This window comes from Mytilus californianus, unplaced genomic scaffold (genome assembly GCF_021869535.1).
Source record: "Mytilus californianus isolate M0D057914Y unplaced genomic scaffold, xbMytCali1.0.p SCAF_26, whole genome shotgun sequence".
NCBI lineage: Eukaryota > Metazoa > Mollusca > Bivalvia > Mytilida > Mytilidae > Mytilus > Mytilus californianus.
Window position 1 is genome coordinate 181467 of NW_026262675.1, and position 17925 is coordinate 199391.

Below are 17925 nucleotides of genomic sequence, written 5' to 3' on the forward strand. Positions count from 1 at the left end.
AGAATATACATTCTGTCCCGTTTCAAATTAAAAGCGGCCAACACTGACACACATAATGTAATTATATAAGGCCAAATATATATATATATATAACAAGAAATATGCAAGCACATCAATACTCATTATAATTAAGTTAATATGTGAAAATAAAGAAAAAGAATACTAGTACTTTGCTGAAATGTTGTCAATATTTTGATATTATAATAATACCACAAAAAGTGTAGTGTATCGAGCATGTAATCAAGCAAAAAGCTGATCAAAATAAAAAAAAAAACAGTAATAAGTAGAACACTATAATTTGGAAAGACAACTAAATGATTGAAATTTAAAATAAAATGAGGAGATAGCTTCTCTGATATAATGTTTTGATGAAAAAAAAAATAAAAATTGTGTTTAGCGGAATCCGGTGTTCGGCTTGAAGCTGCAGCTCAATTGTCAATTCAAAATCGAAATGTTCTCTAAAATATAAGAAGATGAGGATTGATTGCTTAAGAGAATTCTCTCCATCAGAGACCAAATGACGTAGAATTTAGCAATTATAGGTCATCGTTCAACAATGAGACATGACAAATATAATTTTAAACAATTCAGATGAGTAAATTAACGATTCCCTGACACGATACTTTGTTACCTTTGTTTGGGGTCTGTGTTGCTAGCATTTCGCTGCGTATTCTAAACAGTTTGCTGTAACAAATTTCTGTCATTTTTTTAGTTTTTAAAAAAACACGACGTAAATCTCTGTCAATCAGATTTAAACTGTAAAAATCTGTCAGAGATCAAATGTGCGAATGCTTGGGCGTTTTCTGGAACATTGCGTTGGAATTCATCTCTGATTTAAATATCAACCACGGATTCCTTCAATTTTTCATACTGTTTACTAACAAACTCTGGAAGTGGTGGATCGGCAAAATTTAGAGGTGGTAGTAAAGCTGGCATCGTGGTTGGAATATCTTACCTTAGCTGTATTTGGCAAAACTTTTAGGAAATTTTGGTCCTGAATGCTCTTCAACTTCGTACTTTATTTGGCCTTTTTAACTTTGTTTGATTCGAGCCTCACTGATGAGTCTGTTGTAGACGAAACGCGCGTCTGGCGCAAATACACAATTTCAATCCTGGTATCTATGATGAGTTTATATTCAATCTTTTTGGTGATTTGCGAAGCGGCTTCTTTTGCACCTCAACCGCAGGTTTAAACACTTTACTGAAGTCTTTAGTGAGATAATCCAATCTTGTATATTCTTAGTTGATAGTTCCTTCCTGGGATTGCTTGCTTGGCATCAAGCATTTCCTTAGGAAGTGCATCACGTTGATTAGGATCTTAAATCTTAGTAATTGTCATTTATTTATAGTGGTGAACGCTGTAAAAAGTGTTGAATGCAGGTGAATAGTGTTGAACGCAGTTGAATAGAGTTGAATGCTGTTGATCAGTGTTGAAAAATGTTGAATGCTATTGAACAGTGCTGAATAGTATAATCCAGTGTCTAGACTTTGAATATGAAACAAGATCTCAAGAATATCCCTTTTTTACTTCTTTCCCCCTTTTTTAATAATATCCATAATGATAATTATTATTCAATAATTCATCATTATATCTGTTGATCATTCTTTCGGCACAGCACTCAATACATATTTCTACATTTTTCTCATATCGTTCAAAGTCATGCACATTCTCTGAATCAGAGTCTGAATTTAAACTATGATTAAAATCAACGAAAAACATTTTTGTAGTTCTCTATTTATTTCATATTTTGTAGAACTCATCTAATTTGCATATATACTTTCCATTGGATTTTGGCTGGTGAGGTCAATGTTGACAACCCCGTGTGTTCGGACCAACATAGATTGAACAGCCAAATGTTCTCTGTGTAGTCTTTTCACTATAAGAAATTTCTTTCACGTCCATTTATTTTTAATTTAATGATAATCTTTTGTACGAAATGTTGGAACAAAAATTAACACAGTGAACATTTAGAAAACCACGATCAGCATTGGTCGACTTCGAGAGAGTTGGATATGCTCCGTGTATTGGTTGAACAAAATCTCAATTTGTCGCCGTTAATGCCCAAAATATCGTGAGCCTAAACCAATCAATCAAAATACTTGTGGATTCAGTCGAGGATTATGCTAGGCAATGGGCTAAGCACAAAAAGAAGACGGAGATGCAATTTCCCCCCAATGCAATTATCCATTTCCTTTAACATGAGATAGTTATTTGGTTTGTAGCTATCATATCCTTTCACATACTGATGTTAGCTTTTGCATACTTTTGTGGAACAACGATAAGTCCACCTCTAATTCCTTTCTCAATCATGAACAGCATGTCTAGTTCTGTCAGGTAATTTAGATTGACAACGGTAACTTTCAGTGCCACATCGTAGGCCGAAACGTGGGCTGTGTTGTACCAGGCCGGTTCGGGTTCATAGTTCTTTAGACATAGGTTCATAAATAACATCCGTTTTCAAATATAGGTCATAGCATTCTCCTGGCATCCTCGCATTTCGGTCGCCTCTGCAACTTCTTTTTTTCTGCAGTGAAAGTGAGCCTTTTCTTTTTCATATTTATTGCAAACCATCTTTTCAAAAATACAATGCAGAATAACATTTACTTTAGCCCTTTTTGTTCACCTCATTGGTACTTACCATCCTCTTCATTGTTTCTCCTGGGTTTTGATTCCACCTTTTAATATATCCTTCGTGTTCAATCTTCTTACCCCCTTCATTCCCTGTTCCAGAAGCATATTTTGAAGTACCCTATAAGTTTGTTCATTTTCCGTCAGTTTAATATAGGTTTTGGATTGGATTAGTTCAATTATCTGAGGTTTTCTCCTGTTTGAATATTTTAAAGCTTTGGATCCCTAACAATATCTTTTAACTGTTCTACCTATTCAACAATCAACATCATTTTATTGTATGTATTTATTTTTTTGATATATTTTTTCTAATTCGTTTTTTTTCGAATCCAATTTTATTGAATTAGAATTTTAAAAAAAAGTTTCAAATTTATTTCTACCAACCCCCCGATGTCAGTTTCTTATCTATGTGTAGGTAAAATAACGTGTTTGATTTTTTTAGAATTTGTTAAACAATTACTTTTAACATATATTCCCCCCAATTTGCTTTTCTAAATTTTGTCCAGTGCAAGCCTATACTTTTTTTAGGTCACCATCTCTTTTTCTAAGAATTGAAATTTGACTTTCCCCAAAATTTCCCGTTCACTTCTGTAATTTCTATAATTTTAAATATCGCATTAGCTGGTAAATTTTTTTCATTTCATATTTTGTTGAGAAGCCTTTTCATTAAACTGATCTATACTGATATAATCTTTTTTCATTTTCCTTGTATTTATTGATGTCATGTCTTTACTGTATCCCTCTTTAGAAAAACATTACCATCCGCCTTCCAGGCCGATGTTTTTAATTCAAACTGGAAATTCAAGGTACGGCAGAACTTTCAACTTTATAATTATAAAAAGAATATATTTCAAAATCTGTTCTTCCAAATTTTTTTTTCCAATTTTTGTTTTAATTTTTTTTCTCAAAATTTTTTTTTTTCTTTCAAATTTTATATATATAATTTTTCTACTACTTGTCTTTCCAAAAGCAACTGTCATGTAGGTATCGTAATGATGTAATGTGAAAGAGAGGCGGAAAATCCAGAAGGGATATTCAAACTCATAAGTCGAATACAAACTGACAACACTGTCGCAAAAAAGGAAAAGCAACCAAAAGACAAACATCAGTATACAAAACACAACATAGAAAACTAAAGACTGAGCAACACGAACCCCACTAAAATTATGTGTAACCTAGAGCTATTATAGCAACGTGTCACGTCTATTATGGCTACTGGTTTCATGAATCAATACACATATTCTGGAAACAATTTTGGCGAAGTAGAAATCTGATTTAGACATTTAATCTGAAGGACATAATATGTAGTATTTTACATTAGTATTTTACGTTCATATTCGTAGATATGGAGATTTTTAACGCATAAATGAAAGTTGATAAACAAATTTATCCCCGGTCTTAGTCCAATTCAGGCATTTTTAAGGAAAGGTAACGTTAAAGAAACATCCTTTCAACGGAGCGTAGAACCCTGAAGGTGGTCAAATATTAGACAACATTTCATGAAGAATAAGAGAAATTAGAATAAACCAAATTTGGCGACCAACGTCTCAAACGGCACGACATGGTCAACATTGGTCATTTCCATAACTAGGTCCCATTAATGGACGGCAAAGCCAAGCAAAGTTAGCAGCTTGTCATGCGTGCCAGTAACCAATCGAAATCCGAGAAATTTACTAGGCCGTGGATAAGATAATATAGGATACATAAGTTGTTCTAATCTTATATTGTAGGGTCAGTGACGCAAGTAGTACGTTCATAAAGACACATTAAAATGATAAACAGCTACATGGTCGATAAAGTGATAAACTGATGGATTGCTGAAATGACACTTACAATAATTTTCGTATAAAAACTATGATAACACAAACAGTGTCTTGATTAAACTTAATGATTAACTAAGTCTCTCCATTGCGCAATCTTTAATTTTCTGTCTTGCATTTTGTGTATTGTTGGTTATCAGTTCGTCCTATTTCTTTTGTTTCCTGTATATATTCAAGGTAAGGACGTTTTTGGCCACATTATCTTCTGACTTTTTGGCCGCAATAGTAAAAGGATTTTAAATTTTTGATTGATCATAACAATTGCATGTAATTCTCGTTTTTCAGACAGTCGGAATATGGTACTTGTCTTCATCTGCCTAATTATTTTCTGTCTGGTTGTTATGATTATAGGTAAGTGCAAAAGTTGAAGGAAAATAAAAACGACCGAAGAGTCAGTGATAGTAAACTTAATGTAGTTTTAAAAGGTGTAAGAAATGCAGCATGGGATGACGATGCCAGTATTATTTATTGTGATCAAAACATGGAGAAAAACAGAAAAATGTAAAACGTAAATAACTCTCAGAAAAATTAGAAGCGAATTCCTTTAACTACCTTTATCAGGATTGCTCAAACCCAAAAATTTGAAAACAAAGCGCGTACAAAAAATAGAGACTTGAGCCGCTATATGACCGAAAGCAACACCCACATCACACAAAGGTCAACTTTGCTTGAGGGAGTTTTTAACCTTGTTTTTTTAAATCTCTAAAATCCGCGGATTTAAGGAAGGTATGGTATTATTATTGTCAGAACCGAAGCACTGACTTCTGAGCTGATGATACCTTTGGAATATAAAAAGTTCTTTGTGATCATCAGTGCCATAAACATGTAGAGACAGAGAGGCGAATGGTATTCAAACTCATAAGTCGAAAACAAACTGACAATGCCATGGCATTATGTATCCTCCTTCCAACTCCGTTAAAACAACTGACAATGCCATGGCATAATGTATCCGCATTCCAACTCCGTTAAAACAACTGACCGAATTTTGCATATGTACATATAAGTGAAAGGAGGATGCATAATAGGACATCTTTTTGGTCCCTTGAATTTGAAAATCAAATGTGTTATTATTCTGTAAAAAATGTACTGCAGATTTCCACAGGACTTCTGATTCCCGCCTCCCTTAGACTATGTAGTCATACTTCAACTCTGGATCCTGGTTTTGATTGCTGATAACATATATGTTAATGATTTGGAAAAGATTTCGTGACGCATTTGACCAACCCAGCAAAATGACTTGTTTATAAGGACACTTACATGTGTGGAATTTGGGAATTCAGTACAAAGGAACACAGATAAGACCTATAATTTATGAGGAGTTCCTCTTGAATTAGTGTCGAGGGACTATATGTTGGTTTTCTAACTAAATGGTTGGTACTTAATTCGTTATAAAGCAGTTAAATAAACTTGATTTATAAAACAAAACGATATTGGAATTTGGTGGATGTGGGTTTAGTATGCAGGATAAAAAGATTTGTCATAGAAGAACGAGTGTTTGTCAACATTGAACGAAGGTTACTATTCAGCTTTCCGTATTGCATTTATGATTTGTTTTGATTTATTTTAAGTTTCGGTATTTTTTATGAAGAGTTCAGATTTTTGTATTATTTATTAAAGGGCTCATATTTGTCTACAGACAAAAACAGAAATTTGGTGCTGTCGAATTAGAAAAGGGTAACTATATATTATTCAAATAAGGCTGTTGCAACTGTTTTTTCCGACTTCGAACTCATATTGCAAGTCTTATACATTGGTCTGTTAAACAACTGCTGTAAAAGTCAGTCTTTCAAATCAAAAGTTTCAATTTTACACTTTTTGTAATGAAAAGAAATATTTGTCAAATATTCAGAAAACTCCGCCTTTTATTTAAAAGTAATAGATCAACTTTGAGATCATTATACTCTTTTCAAGTTAAAAATTTAGTTTGTTTTAAAACGAACATTTATGTCTAGAATTATTTACATTACTGTTTTATTGACACCTTAATGTCTTTTTGTGCTACATTATCATTGTTTAACGCTACTTCATGTATTCTGTGTGATTAGGGAAGATGAAAGTATTTATTTATTTTTAATTTTGCATACCATGTTCTGAATGTTTTAAAGGCCAAAACTGTCGTCCTTTGTTAAATATCGTTCTTTTTAAGATATATGATGTTAGCAACTATGTTAAGAAAACAATAGTTTGTCATTAAAAGATTACGAAGATACAAATCAAGGTACAAACAAACAATGATGGAATCGTATGAACTCCAAAAGAAGCGAAACTGTGTACATTCATAGGTAAGCGTATCCTGCTATGCATCATAAGTCATGCGAATCTAGACTCACAACAGTCTATATAACAGTAGTACAAATCCATCAAGCTTTTTATTATAAAAAAAAAAAAAACACACAAAAAGGCATTTATCCTGCCTCCCGTCTCTTGTAATGATTTTATTTAATGTTGATGATTCTGGCTTGATTGTTTAATTGTCAATTGAGTTTCGAAAAATAAACTTTTCTTTATTATATTTAAAATAAATCATATACTTCTGCAGAACCTGATAAAGTTAATGAAACTTTGTGCATAAATATAAAAAGACAACAAACCAATACCACAGAATGTAATACGGAGAAACGGTACCTAGAAGGTAATTTTTGTCTCACTTTTGTCAATTTAGTCCAAAGCAGGGTTTAATTCATCTCGTCCTGAATATGCATTTTATTTGCCACTGGACGTAAAACAGCCATTCATCGTGATCATCATCAAAATGACTGAATACCTAGGCCATCTATTTCCAGTGCACATATATGGTTAATTGTCTAATTTCCGCCTGCAATTTCCTGATTTTGTTATTTCAGTAACATTAGGTTAGTTTCTTAGTAACCTATGTGTCCTAGGTAAACTAAATTTTTTGTAGAGAATAAATTACACGTGGGTCTGATAGGCATAACCTTACTTTGTCTAAAGTAACCCAGAGAAAAATGATTGAACTCAATAGTATATAATATCCAGTACGGTAACGGACCACCTACAGGCAGAGAAAAAGTATGATTTCTGTTATTTTTTTTTTTGTAATTTAAATGAAATTATATATTATTGATACACATATTACTATTTTCAATTGTGAAAAGTAATATTTTCTGCAATCGGTGTAGATTAATGGAGAATGCACGTCAAAATGATGACTAGAGTGAATCTTGCCTCTAATTGTTTAATTTCTTATTAAATTGTGCGCCTTAAAAGGAAAGAAACGTGCGTAAAGATAGATATATACATGGAGATTGCAAGACAAATCACTTTGAGCACTTCAGTTTTTGTATTTTCATACACGAATGCAGAAGTAAGTAAAAATGCACGGCAATAAGAATTATATCGACCATGTACTTCGTCCTCAGTCGATATACTTCTCTCAAGTAGATATATTCTCGAATTGACCTCGAGCAAAGGCTAAAATTGCATAATGATATTAACAATATGAAACAGGTTTAAGGGGAGGGATGGAATCCCACTAACAAGTTTAACTCCGCGACATTCTGTATGTGCCTGTCCGTAATCAGCAGTCTTTAATTCAGTGGTTTCGTTTGTTTCTGTATATTATATCAGTTTTTCGTTTATTGATTTTGAACATAAATCAGGCCATTAAAATAAATATAAGAACATGTGGCATGATTGCCTATGAGACAACTCTCCACTACAGACCAAATGACGTCAAAGTTTACAATTATAGGTCAGCGTACGGCCTTCAATAATGAACAAACCCCATACCGCATAGTAAGTTAAAAACAAAAAAGCCCCGAAATGACAAATGTAAAACAATTCAAACGAGATGACTAACGGTCTGATTTATATTTTCTTGTTTGAATTGTTTTACCTTTGTCATTTCGGTGCCTGTTATAGCTTGTTGTATGGATATTGGTTTTTTTCTCATTGTTGAAGACCGTATAGTGGCCTATAATTGCTTACTCTACATCATTTTTGTCTCTGGTGAAGAGTTTTCACATTGGCAATCATACCACATTTTCTTATTTCTATATTGACCAACGTATTTAAAATGTAAAAGAATTGGCAATGCACCATAATCATTACACAATAGAGAGATACAAGAACCTTTATTCATAAAAGGTTAACCGTTTCATTTTCTAGAGGGGTTTGGACTTGTATTCTAGCTTATACTTAGTAGAATATTCCCAGGCAAGGGTATGATGATTTTTCAACGCATGATCATTGTGATCATTTGCTCCGCATGAACAATCCTTTTAATAGCAATTCAGCATGCGTATGTATTTATCTGAACTATCCTGTTGTCGAAGAAAATCAAATATGGAATGAGAGTCCTCCATTTTTCAAGGCTATACACTATCCAAGTTTTACAGTATCATATCGAAAAACGAATAGAGAGTTTAGAGCATCAAATTGCATTGCAAGTAAATTATGTAAAATGTAGTGTTCAGACTTGTTTAGTGAACAGCCTCCAAAATTGAAGGAAGCATATTCGATATGTGATTTTCTTGGACAACCGGATGGTTATCTAAGTAAATATTCCACTCTACCTGGTGGGATCTTTCCTATGGTTGTTTGAAAATAAATATCATGAGCATAAAATGTTGAACATGATAAAGCAAATGAATAAGTTAAAAAATGGAGAATGGAAATGGGGAATGTGTCAAAGAGACAACAACTCTACCAAAGAGCAGAAAACAGCCCAAGGCTCTTTGGTCGGGTTGTTGTCTCTTTGACACATTCCCCGTTTCCATTCTCAATTTTATTTAACATTTGGCAAAAACGAGTCCTTCCACTTTGAAGTGACCCATTTCTTTCGTTTCGCGCATAAAAATAAAAATAGTGATGTGCTCAAATTGATTCGTCTTGCAATCGTCATGTATATATCTATAATGTTAAGCGCACCATTTAATTAGAAATTAAACAATTCGAGGCAAGATTCATTCTATTCATCATTTTGTCGTGCATTTTTAAACTTATTTCTCCATTAATCTAGAACGATTGTAGAAAATATTACATCTCATAATCGAAAATAGTTATATGTGTATTTATATCCTAAAAGTTCATACAAATAATAAATATATAAACAGAAATCCTATCTTTTCTCTGTCTGTATGTGGTCCGTTGCAGGACCGAATATTAGATACTATCGAGTCCAAACATTTTTTGCCGGGTTACTTTAGACACAGTGATAGGTGTTCCGTCACCTAACCTTGCATTGTTCAACGACCAGCACTTTTTTGTTCAACTAGTCAATAGAGCAATCAGTAATTACAAGTAATTAATCAACTATGTTAATCCTGTAAAATAGATGAAATGTGTGCGACTCCATCCAACAGGAGTCAATTTACCATTTACAAGTATATGTAATATGTCAAATATATATTTGTTAAATAGAATAGACGAAGAGAAACAGAAATTGTGCGGGTCAAAAGAAAAACGACAAAAAGATACTACAGAGATATAAAATTCTATTACTTTTTAGGTTTTTTACAAAAAGTTTATGGTATTGGACACCTAAAAATTTGATTGGCGATTAATGTAATAATTTCAGTTATCTATCTTTTTTTTTTCTCATGTTTACTAGTAACATACTATTTGCCGCAAACTAAAGCATTCTCTCTTCATAAAATACAGTTTTTTCATGATTAGGCGATTTAAATAACAGAAGTATACACTTGACCTAAAATCTACTCTAGCAATGAGGGAGAAAGACTGAAATTGTCACTTCACAATTAAATTATATGAGCTTACCCTAAGATGTGTTGTTCGTCACAGTTTTTCGATCTCTTAATTCATCTGTGATATTTGAATATGTTATAGGTTAAACATGTCCAGTATGTCTGACATTTTTACTGGTTTGTCATGTTTTTGGTTTTGACACTAAATACTTGTGTCTTTGGTGTGTGACTTATGATGAATTGTTAAGCTACCCCATCGACGCACTTAAAATCACTTCACTCAGAGTAAATTATTCATTCATTTTTACTCGCGGATCTAGTTTGAACTTTGACTAAGGAGAGCGACCAACAGTACTCAGCGATATACCACTTTTATATTTAGGTTAGGTTCTCAATTTCTATAAATAATAGGTAAACTACATTTGTACTAAAGAATGTTTGATAATGTGCATGTCCGTAAGACAGGATTAAAAATCGACATTCGGTTGCTATGGGTAACAGGTAAACTTATTCAATTCACTGAATCACTTTTCGGTGTGCATGTCTGTCTAATATGGGTCATGTGACCGTGCTTTAATGGTCAGTAGATCAACTCGAACGTCTTACATGTATTAAGAATGGTATCTTATAGCTTTGGACATTTCATTTATTTATAATCAATTAAACCAAATGAAAAGTTAATATTCTTGATGATATACAAAATTAGGTATTGCCTACTTTGAAACGATATTTACATAGAAAACTTATTGACAATATTTGTTTAAAGAAATAATGATACATGAAAACAATTATGTTTTTTGTAGATGGACTTTTTTAGATATTGTATAAATTGTCAATTTTCTTCCGTTTTGATGGTAGTGGTAACGGTTAGTCAATGGAAATGTACATACTGCAAATCTAGTATGAGCTGCTATGAACCGAGTTCTTCATCTCATAGTATATACCTGTCAATTTACTATCCAATTTAGCACGTATTTGCAACTCGAGTAAAAAATTAATTGTTCTACTGATAGTTTATTTTTGGTATCGTCCGTTTATGAATTTATAAATCATTAAGAAACTAAGGTTTTTATACCCTCACGCAAAGTTGACATAAGATGTATTTGGCTTTTATTTTTATGTTGTTTTTGGTCATATAGCTCTTCAACTGCTTCGGTTCTTATACATCATTGGCTTTCAAATATTCGGATTCGAGCGTTCCTAATGAATTTAAATCCAGAAACGCCCTGAAAAGAAAAAAAGTGTTGTTTTCAATTTTAACAGCACTGGGTACTGACATGATTTATAACAAATCTTTCTTAAATTGTTCGTTTATAAATTTATAAATTTATTTTTGTTCTTCATCATGGGTTGATAGGCATTTATATATATTCATCTATAGTGGCACATAATTAAGAAAGCGAGATAAATAGGCATAATCAAGCAAATGAAAGGAAAGACAAAAAAAATAATAATACGATCCGAAATAACAGAATAAAATATATGGACGAAGTATAACATTTTCATTAATATAACTATAATTGTAATTACAGCTCAAGCACATTTATACGTTAATAATTCATCGTTAATATCTAATCAGTGACTTTAACCCAGGCAAAGTTGACCTTAGATGGATTTAGCTATTACTTTTAGGTTCTTTTTGGTCATATAGCACTTTAACTGTTTCTGTTCTCATATATTCTTGGCTTTTAAATATTCGGCTTAGATCGTTCCTGATGAAGGTAGATCCAGAAAAGCGCGTCGGACGCATGAAATCTATCAAGTTGTTTTTTTTGGTTTTTTTTTAATTTTTTATATTTGGTTGACTATTTTCATAACAATTGTTTGTAAAACGGGAGTTCATTAATTAGTTTAATTTTATGAAAGCCTACTCACTAGTGTTCAATTTGGAACATTGAGTTACCAGTCCTTGTGTTTATAAATGAGGCAAACACGAATAAGGAACTTAACAGTTTATATGTCAATCAAGCATAAAAATTGATGATTTTAAAAAGCAATTCACTCCAAAAAGAAAAGATGGCAGTTGCTGGTGTAAGTATGTACATTGAGATAAATATGTGTCTGTTTCTTTACATGATTAGATGAAAAAATAAATTGTCAAAAAACAGGCATATATATTTTAGAGGTGGTGGGCGTTCTACATGTTTTTAAAAAATTATCAATTTCACAGTAAAACTAAAGCTATGTTAATTTAGAAAAAAATATAGCTCTACATGGCCCATAGTATAGCGGATAGGCATTACAAAAGGAACTATCAATATTATTTCTATTTCTCTTCACAAGGTTTCATAGTACATACTTTTTTGTGTACAAAGTAACTTGATGGATGATTGATAACCACAATAAGAAGATTGGATTGTAATCTGATCAAGGAATTAAGAACCATATTATTATTCTTTATAAAATGAAAGTAACCTGTCCTTTAAAGATATTTTCAAATCATGGATTTTAAAAGTAGGGTATAACATTATATGTTTCAGAGTTAAGTGTGACGTCCATTTTCACTGAACTAGTACATCTTTTGGTTTAGGGGCCATCTGAAGCCCGCCTCCGTTTGCGGGATTTTCTCGCTGTGTTGAAGACCCATTGGTGGCCTTTGGTTTTTTCTGCTCTTTGGTCGGGTTGTTGTCTCTTTGACACATTCCCCATTTCCATTCTCAATGTTATACTGTATAAAAGATATGTTGAAAACTAGAAACATACACTTCTTTAATTTGGGACAACACAAAATGTTAATCCAAAATAGCTAGTGGCAATTTTTGTCCATAATATCTTGATTACAATAAAATAAATTTTACCCTTCTGATTATTCATGCAAAATTTCTACTTTAAGTATGAAACCCATTCTTTCAAAATGAACAAAGATACAAGGAATTTTATTTGTGATGTGAAATAATTTGTCATTTCACACAATTTGATCTTTGATTGTTTGTTTTTTTCAGTTGAAGGTATAATACGAATTAAAGTTGAATCGGCACAATTGAGATGTCATTTACATGGGGAAAATTTGAAATCAGATGATTGCAAGAAAGAGCCACGAATTTTAGACATGTGTTTTATTAAGAAACGGAAACAACTGTATCTTTTATACATTGATGCTGACAACATTGAAAATAGTATTGTCACTCGGCAGATAAGAGGTGACAAGTCCCCACAGGACTCATGCAGGAATATTTCTCTTGTAAAGCATCCAAATAGATTAGCAAAATTAGGTGATGACGTAATTGCCTTGATATACAAGGATGATTTTAATATTCTTACATTTAAATTTATTTTTGATGAAATGAAGTTAGAAGATGGACCTTCATATAACCTGAATAAAAAACAAAAATCAATTATAGGTGAAAAAGGAATTCAAGGAATAGCCGGTATATCAGAAAAACTTTTTATTTTATCTAACAGATCCGAATTATTTCAATTTAAGATACACGAGGGCAATGTAGAAATGACAAATCTTTCAATTAAAGACCCTTTTGATACAGCTCGCCGTCTATCCGTAACGACTGGAACAGATACACGTGTGTTTATTGCAGATGAAAATGATAAAAAAATTGTATGTATTGACAGTGAAGGTGTTATCAAGGGTACAAGAAAGAGTCACGATCGTGCTCTCCAAAACGTTCGAAGCATTGCATCGACAGATGACAAATTGTTCGCTGCAACTAGTGAGGGTGTGTGTGTATTTAATCATACGAAAGGGAAATTTGAAAACACCGATAAAAATGAGAAAGATCCATATAGATACAGTCCTATTCTAGTGGAATACTTGAAACATGTAAGTCATGCCAGATCTTTATGCCTTGAAGTATTTGAAAACGAAATATATCTTGGATTATCATTTGTTATTGATAGAAAAGATCATATAATAGTTTTTAGTGTTGATAAAAGTAATATTTCAAATTTTAATTCAATATCGAAATAATATTTTTGTTGCCTTAAGTGAGATTTGTACAATTTAATCTTTCTCTTAAATATATGTTGTTGTACAAAGAAATGTCATGCTGTTATGTCTGTTATAAAAAGGAAGTGTTCAGAATAGACTGTTGAATTCCATATATACAATAATTTACTCCACTATCTTTGATAAAATACACTACTTTTAATATGTAAAATGTGAATAAACCATTCCCCTCCACTTTAAAAAAAAAAGGGTAAACACAAAAAAAGAAGAAAACAGATAAATCAACAAAAAAAGGAACCCATACTAAATAACATGCTCTTATCTTTTATTATATTTGTTCCATCGCTGCAAACGTGTTAATAATTCGAATGGCTAACGGTGAAATGTGCGGTACTAGTATAAAGACGAAAAAAATTAAAACATGCTTTATACCACCACTGGGTCGATACCTCTGCTGGTGGACTGTATGTTTCCAAGGTAACAGCAGCCCAATAGCCAATACTGGCATGAAAATACGAATTTGGTTTTAATGAAATTTGCTGCTGTAAAATTTGGGAACTATTCCAAATTAAGGAATGTGTCTCCCTCATGCAAAGCTTTAATTCCTAATATTTTTCCTAATATCGATATGAGTTATGACCTTTTTGGTTTTATGAGCTCTGCAACGTTTGTTTTAGGTTTTGGATGTTTAAATATTTTAGACTCGAGCATCACTGAATAGACATAAATTGTCGAAATGCGCCTCTGGTGGAGTATAATTGGAACTGTTTATGTTATTTATATCTGAGTAACGACAAAAAGTTAATTTGGTACCGTTCATGTTATTTATACCTGAGTAACGATAAAAAGTTAATTCGGTACCGTTTAATTTTCCTACCATTGTGTCGATATATCAGCTGGTAAACTGCTAGTCCCCAGGGAGTATCGCCAGCCTAGTAGCCAGAACTTAAGTACTGGCATGAAAATACGGATATTATTTTAATGAAACTTTCTGTTATAAACTTTTCGAAATTATTCTATATTAAGGAATACATCTTCCTCATGAAAACCTCTGATTCCTAAACTGAATTCGGATACATGTTAGGTAGGATCTTCTTGGTTTTATCAGCTCTTTAACATTCGCTTGATGTTTTGGATTTTCAATTATTTTGGACTTGAGAGCGTCACTGAAGAGACATAATTTGCGTATCTGGTGCAGTAAAAGTGGTACCGTTTAAGATATTACTACCATTGGGTCGATGCATCTGCTGGTCAACTGTTAGTCCCCAGGGGGTATCACCAGCCTAAAAGCCATTACTTCAATACTGGCATGAAAATACGTATATTGTTTTAATGAAATTTGCTGTTATAAACTTTTGAAAATTACGGAATATATCTCCCTCATGCAAACTTGATTCCTTATCTGAATTTGAACCCATGTTAGGTAGGCCCTTTTAAGTTTTATCAGCTGGGTAAATATGCACAATTCAGTTCAGATAGTCGGGAATGGTAGCCTTTTCCTCAATTACTCTGCCCATATCGTAAACTTGGAAATGTATGATGGCTCGTTTCGAAGCCGAGACATTTTCACAGATGTGGTTAAAATTTTCTGGGTACGAAGTGAAATTAGATTTTTCACAAATTGGACAACCCTGAAAGGCCCCACATTATGCCGCTTCAGCAGGTGAAAAGTCCCCAATTTCACACAGTGAAATTCTCTTGAATTTTCAGTTCTTTACAAACATTAAATAACTCCAAAGTTTTTACATCTTTATTGTATAGTCTTCTGCTCCTCAAAAAAGCACAAATGATTAAGTACAGTCAATTACTGAAAATAGCTTCATGTCCAATAGCATTGCATACAGTTTCTTTTATTTCTATCTATAGTTGAGTTTCTCACTCTGAGGCGCATTAGGGATTTTGACCAATATTGAAGATGTTAGTTCAGATGTTTACAAACATTCTTGTGCGATCCTCTTCTGTATGACTTTCTGAATAAAGCTGTGCATTTTTGTTCATTTCTGAAAAAAGGGTAGTTTCAGCACTTAAAGTCAATGAATCTAATATAGTCATCAATTTTGATTACAATGTGTAAGTATGATATATTGCTTCAAGTAAAGATTCACATGTCACAATATGGATGACAAATCAGATGAGAACTTTCAATTATAATACTAGTACTAGTATACAGACCCTGTTAATTTTTTGACATTTTTACCTATTATGTCTGTTTGTTTTGTTCACACATTGTTGTCAATATAATGGAATTTAATGCGACTGTCATACAAGTGAGTGCTTTAGTTAGCTATAAAACCAGGTTTAATCCACCATTTTCTACATAAGGAAATGCCTGTACCAAGTCAGGAATATGACAGTTGTTTTCCATTCGTTTGATTTGTTTGAGCTTTTAATTTTGCCATTTGATAAGGGACTTTCCGTTTTGAATTTTCCTTTGAGTTGGGTATTTTTGTTATTTTACTTTTCAAAGCATTTAGAAAAAAAATGTTTTAAAAGTGCATTTGAACTCAAAATATGCAAACAAGATTTAATACTAGTTACTACTGGAAATCTGATATTTCCAACCTTAGAATCCACTTTAAACGGATGTGAACATCATTCTTTTTATATAGTATTAAGGGCAATATATTACCAATTTTAAAATCTTGTGTTTTAATATAATTCCACCTTAAAATTAGGGTTTTTAATGTTCTTCAGTGTCAACACTTCATCAGTGAGAAATGCATAATTAGTTTTCAAATAAACATAATGACAACACAGATTTTTATGATGTTATGAAATAACTACTTTTTCAAATAAGGCTATGCACAGTTTTCGGTGTTACATAATGAACAGTTGCCTAAGAGTTTAATTTAAAAAGGTTGGACGAAATTAACAGAAACTAAGCATATGTATATAATATCAAGTCCATAGCAACAGTTTTCATACCTGCAAATTTTCACATCCTGACTTGTCCTTGACTGTAATGTCAATCACATAAATACCATCAATGTACAATCAATTAAGAGTTTGTTTGATAAAAATAATGCTTACCAGTACTTCATTTCTTTGTAAAACTTCTTATTAGCCATTCCAGCTTAAAACTGGGGTAGAACGTCGCAAACTGAAATAAGGCGAGAAAAATGATCCAGGTTGTGTTTTTAGTTCATGCAGCTTCAAACTGTAAACTTCATTAAAATTGACAAATTATTGACAGAATTATCACAAAAAAGAGGTTTTCTTCCCTTTGTTGGTTTGCAAACATTCAGTTCAACCCTAGTGGGTATAATAAACCACCTCCAGCCTAGCCTAAAAGGTTTCAGCACCTGTGTTTTAAAAATGTTTTAATCCTCCCTCTTTTCACTCGAGATGATATTATCTTGTGAATTTTTGTTTTGCATTGAAATAACAACAATCTCTTTATTATTTGAAATATATTTTACTGTTTTTTTGTTAGTTTAAGTGCCCAGCTTCTAATTACTGTTCGAAATTGTTCGTATAATTTATCATGATATTGTTAGATACTTGTGCAGAGTTATTTCCCTTGATTTCTGGGTTCTTCACATTCGTACTATAATAGCAAATTCGTGTGCTCTCTGTGTCAAATAAACTTACAATTTACCCTTTCCAAATGCTTGCATGAGAAATCAGGCTTGTTGTTTGAAGAAACCCATGCAATGTGCTTGAAAAGTTTTATATCAATAGGACTTAAACCCATGGTTCGTACCGTATTAAAAATAATTATATTAACTGCGGCTAATATTAATAAATAATGTTAGTGTGGAACAATTGGTGATACTTTGGTATTTATAAAAGTAAACAAACCTTTATTTTTTTTCTGAATTTGATCAGGTGAACGTTGATACATTCATCAAAGAAACAGACAGACACTTCCAAAAACCATAAATTGGGTAAAGATGCGCAATTCATTTC

At 32.3% G+C, this 17925-nt stretch overlaps 1 protein-coding gene across 2 annotated transcripts in view; it reads left to right on the plus strand.

Moving 5' to 3' along the window:
- Window positions 1-14109, plus strand: part of LOC127732615 (uncharacterized) — a 36845-nt gene extending 22736 nt beyond the window's left edge. For both annotated transcript variants that reach the window (XM_052241696.1, XM_052241697.1), the window contains exons 7-10: window positions 4735-4800; window positions 6067-6123; window positions 6989-7081; window positions 13058-14109. In XM_052241696.1, the coding sequence (XP_052097656.1) occupies window positions 4735-4800; window positions 6067-6123; window positions 6989-7081; window positions 13058-14037 (1196 nt within the window). In that variant the 3' untranslated portion in view covers window positions 14038-14109. The remainder of the gene's footprint in view (window positions 1-4734; window positions 4801-6066; window positions 6124-6988; window positions 7082-13057) is intronic.
- Window positions 14110-17925: the final 3816 nt, after the last annotated feature.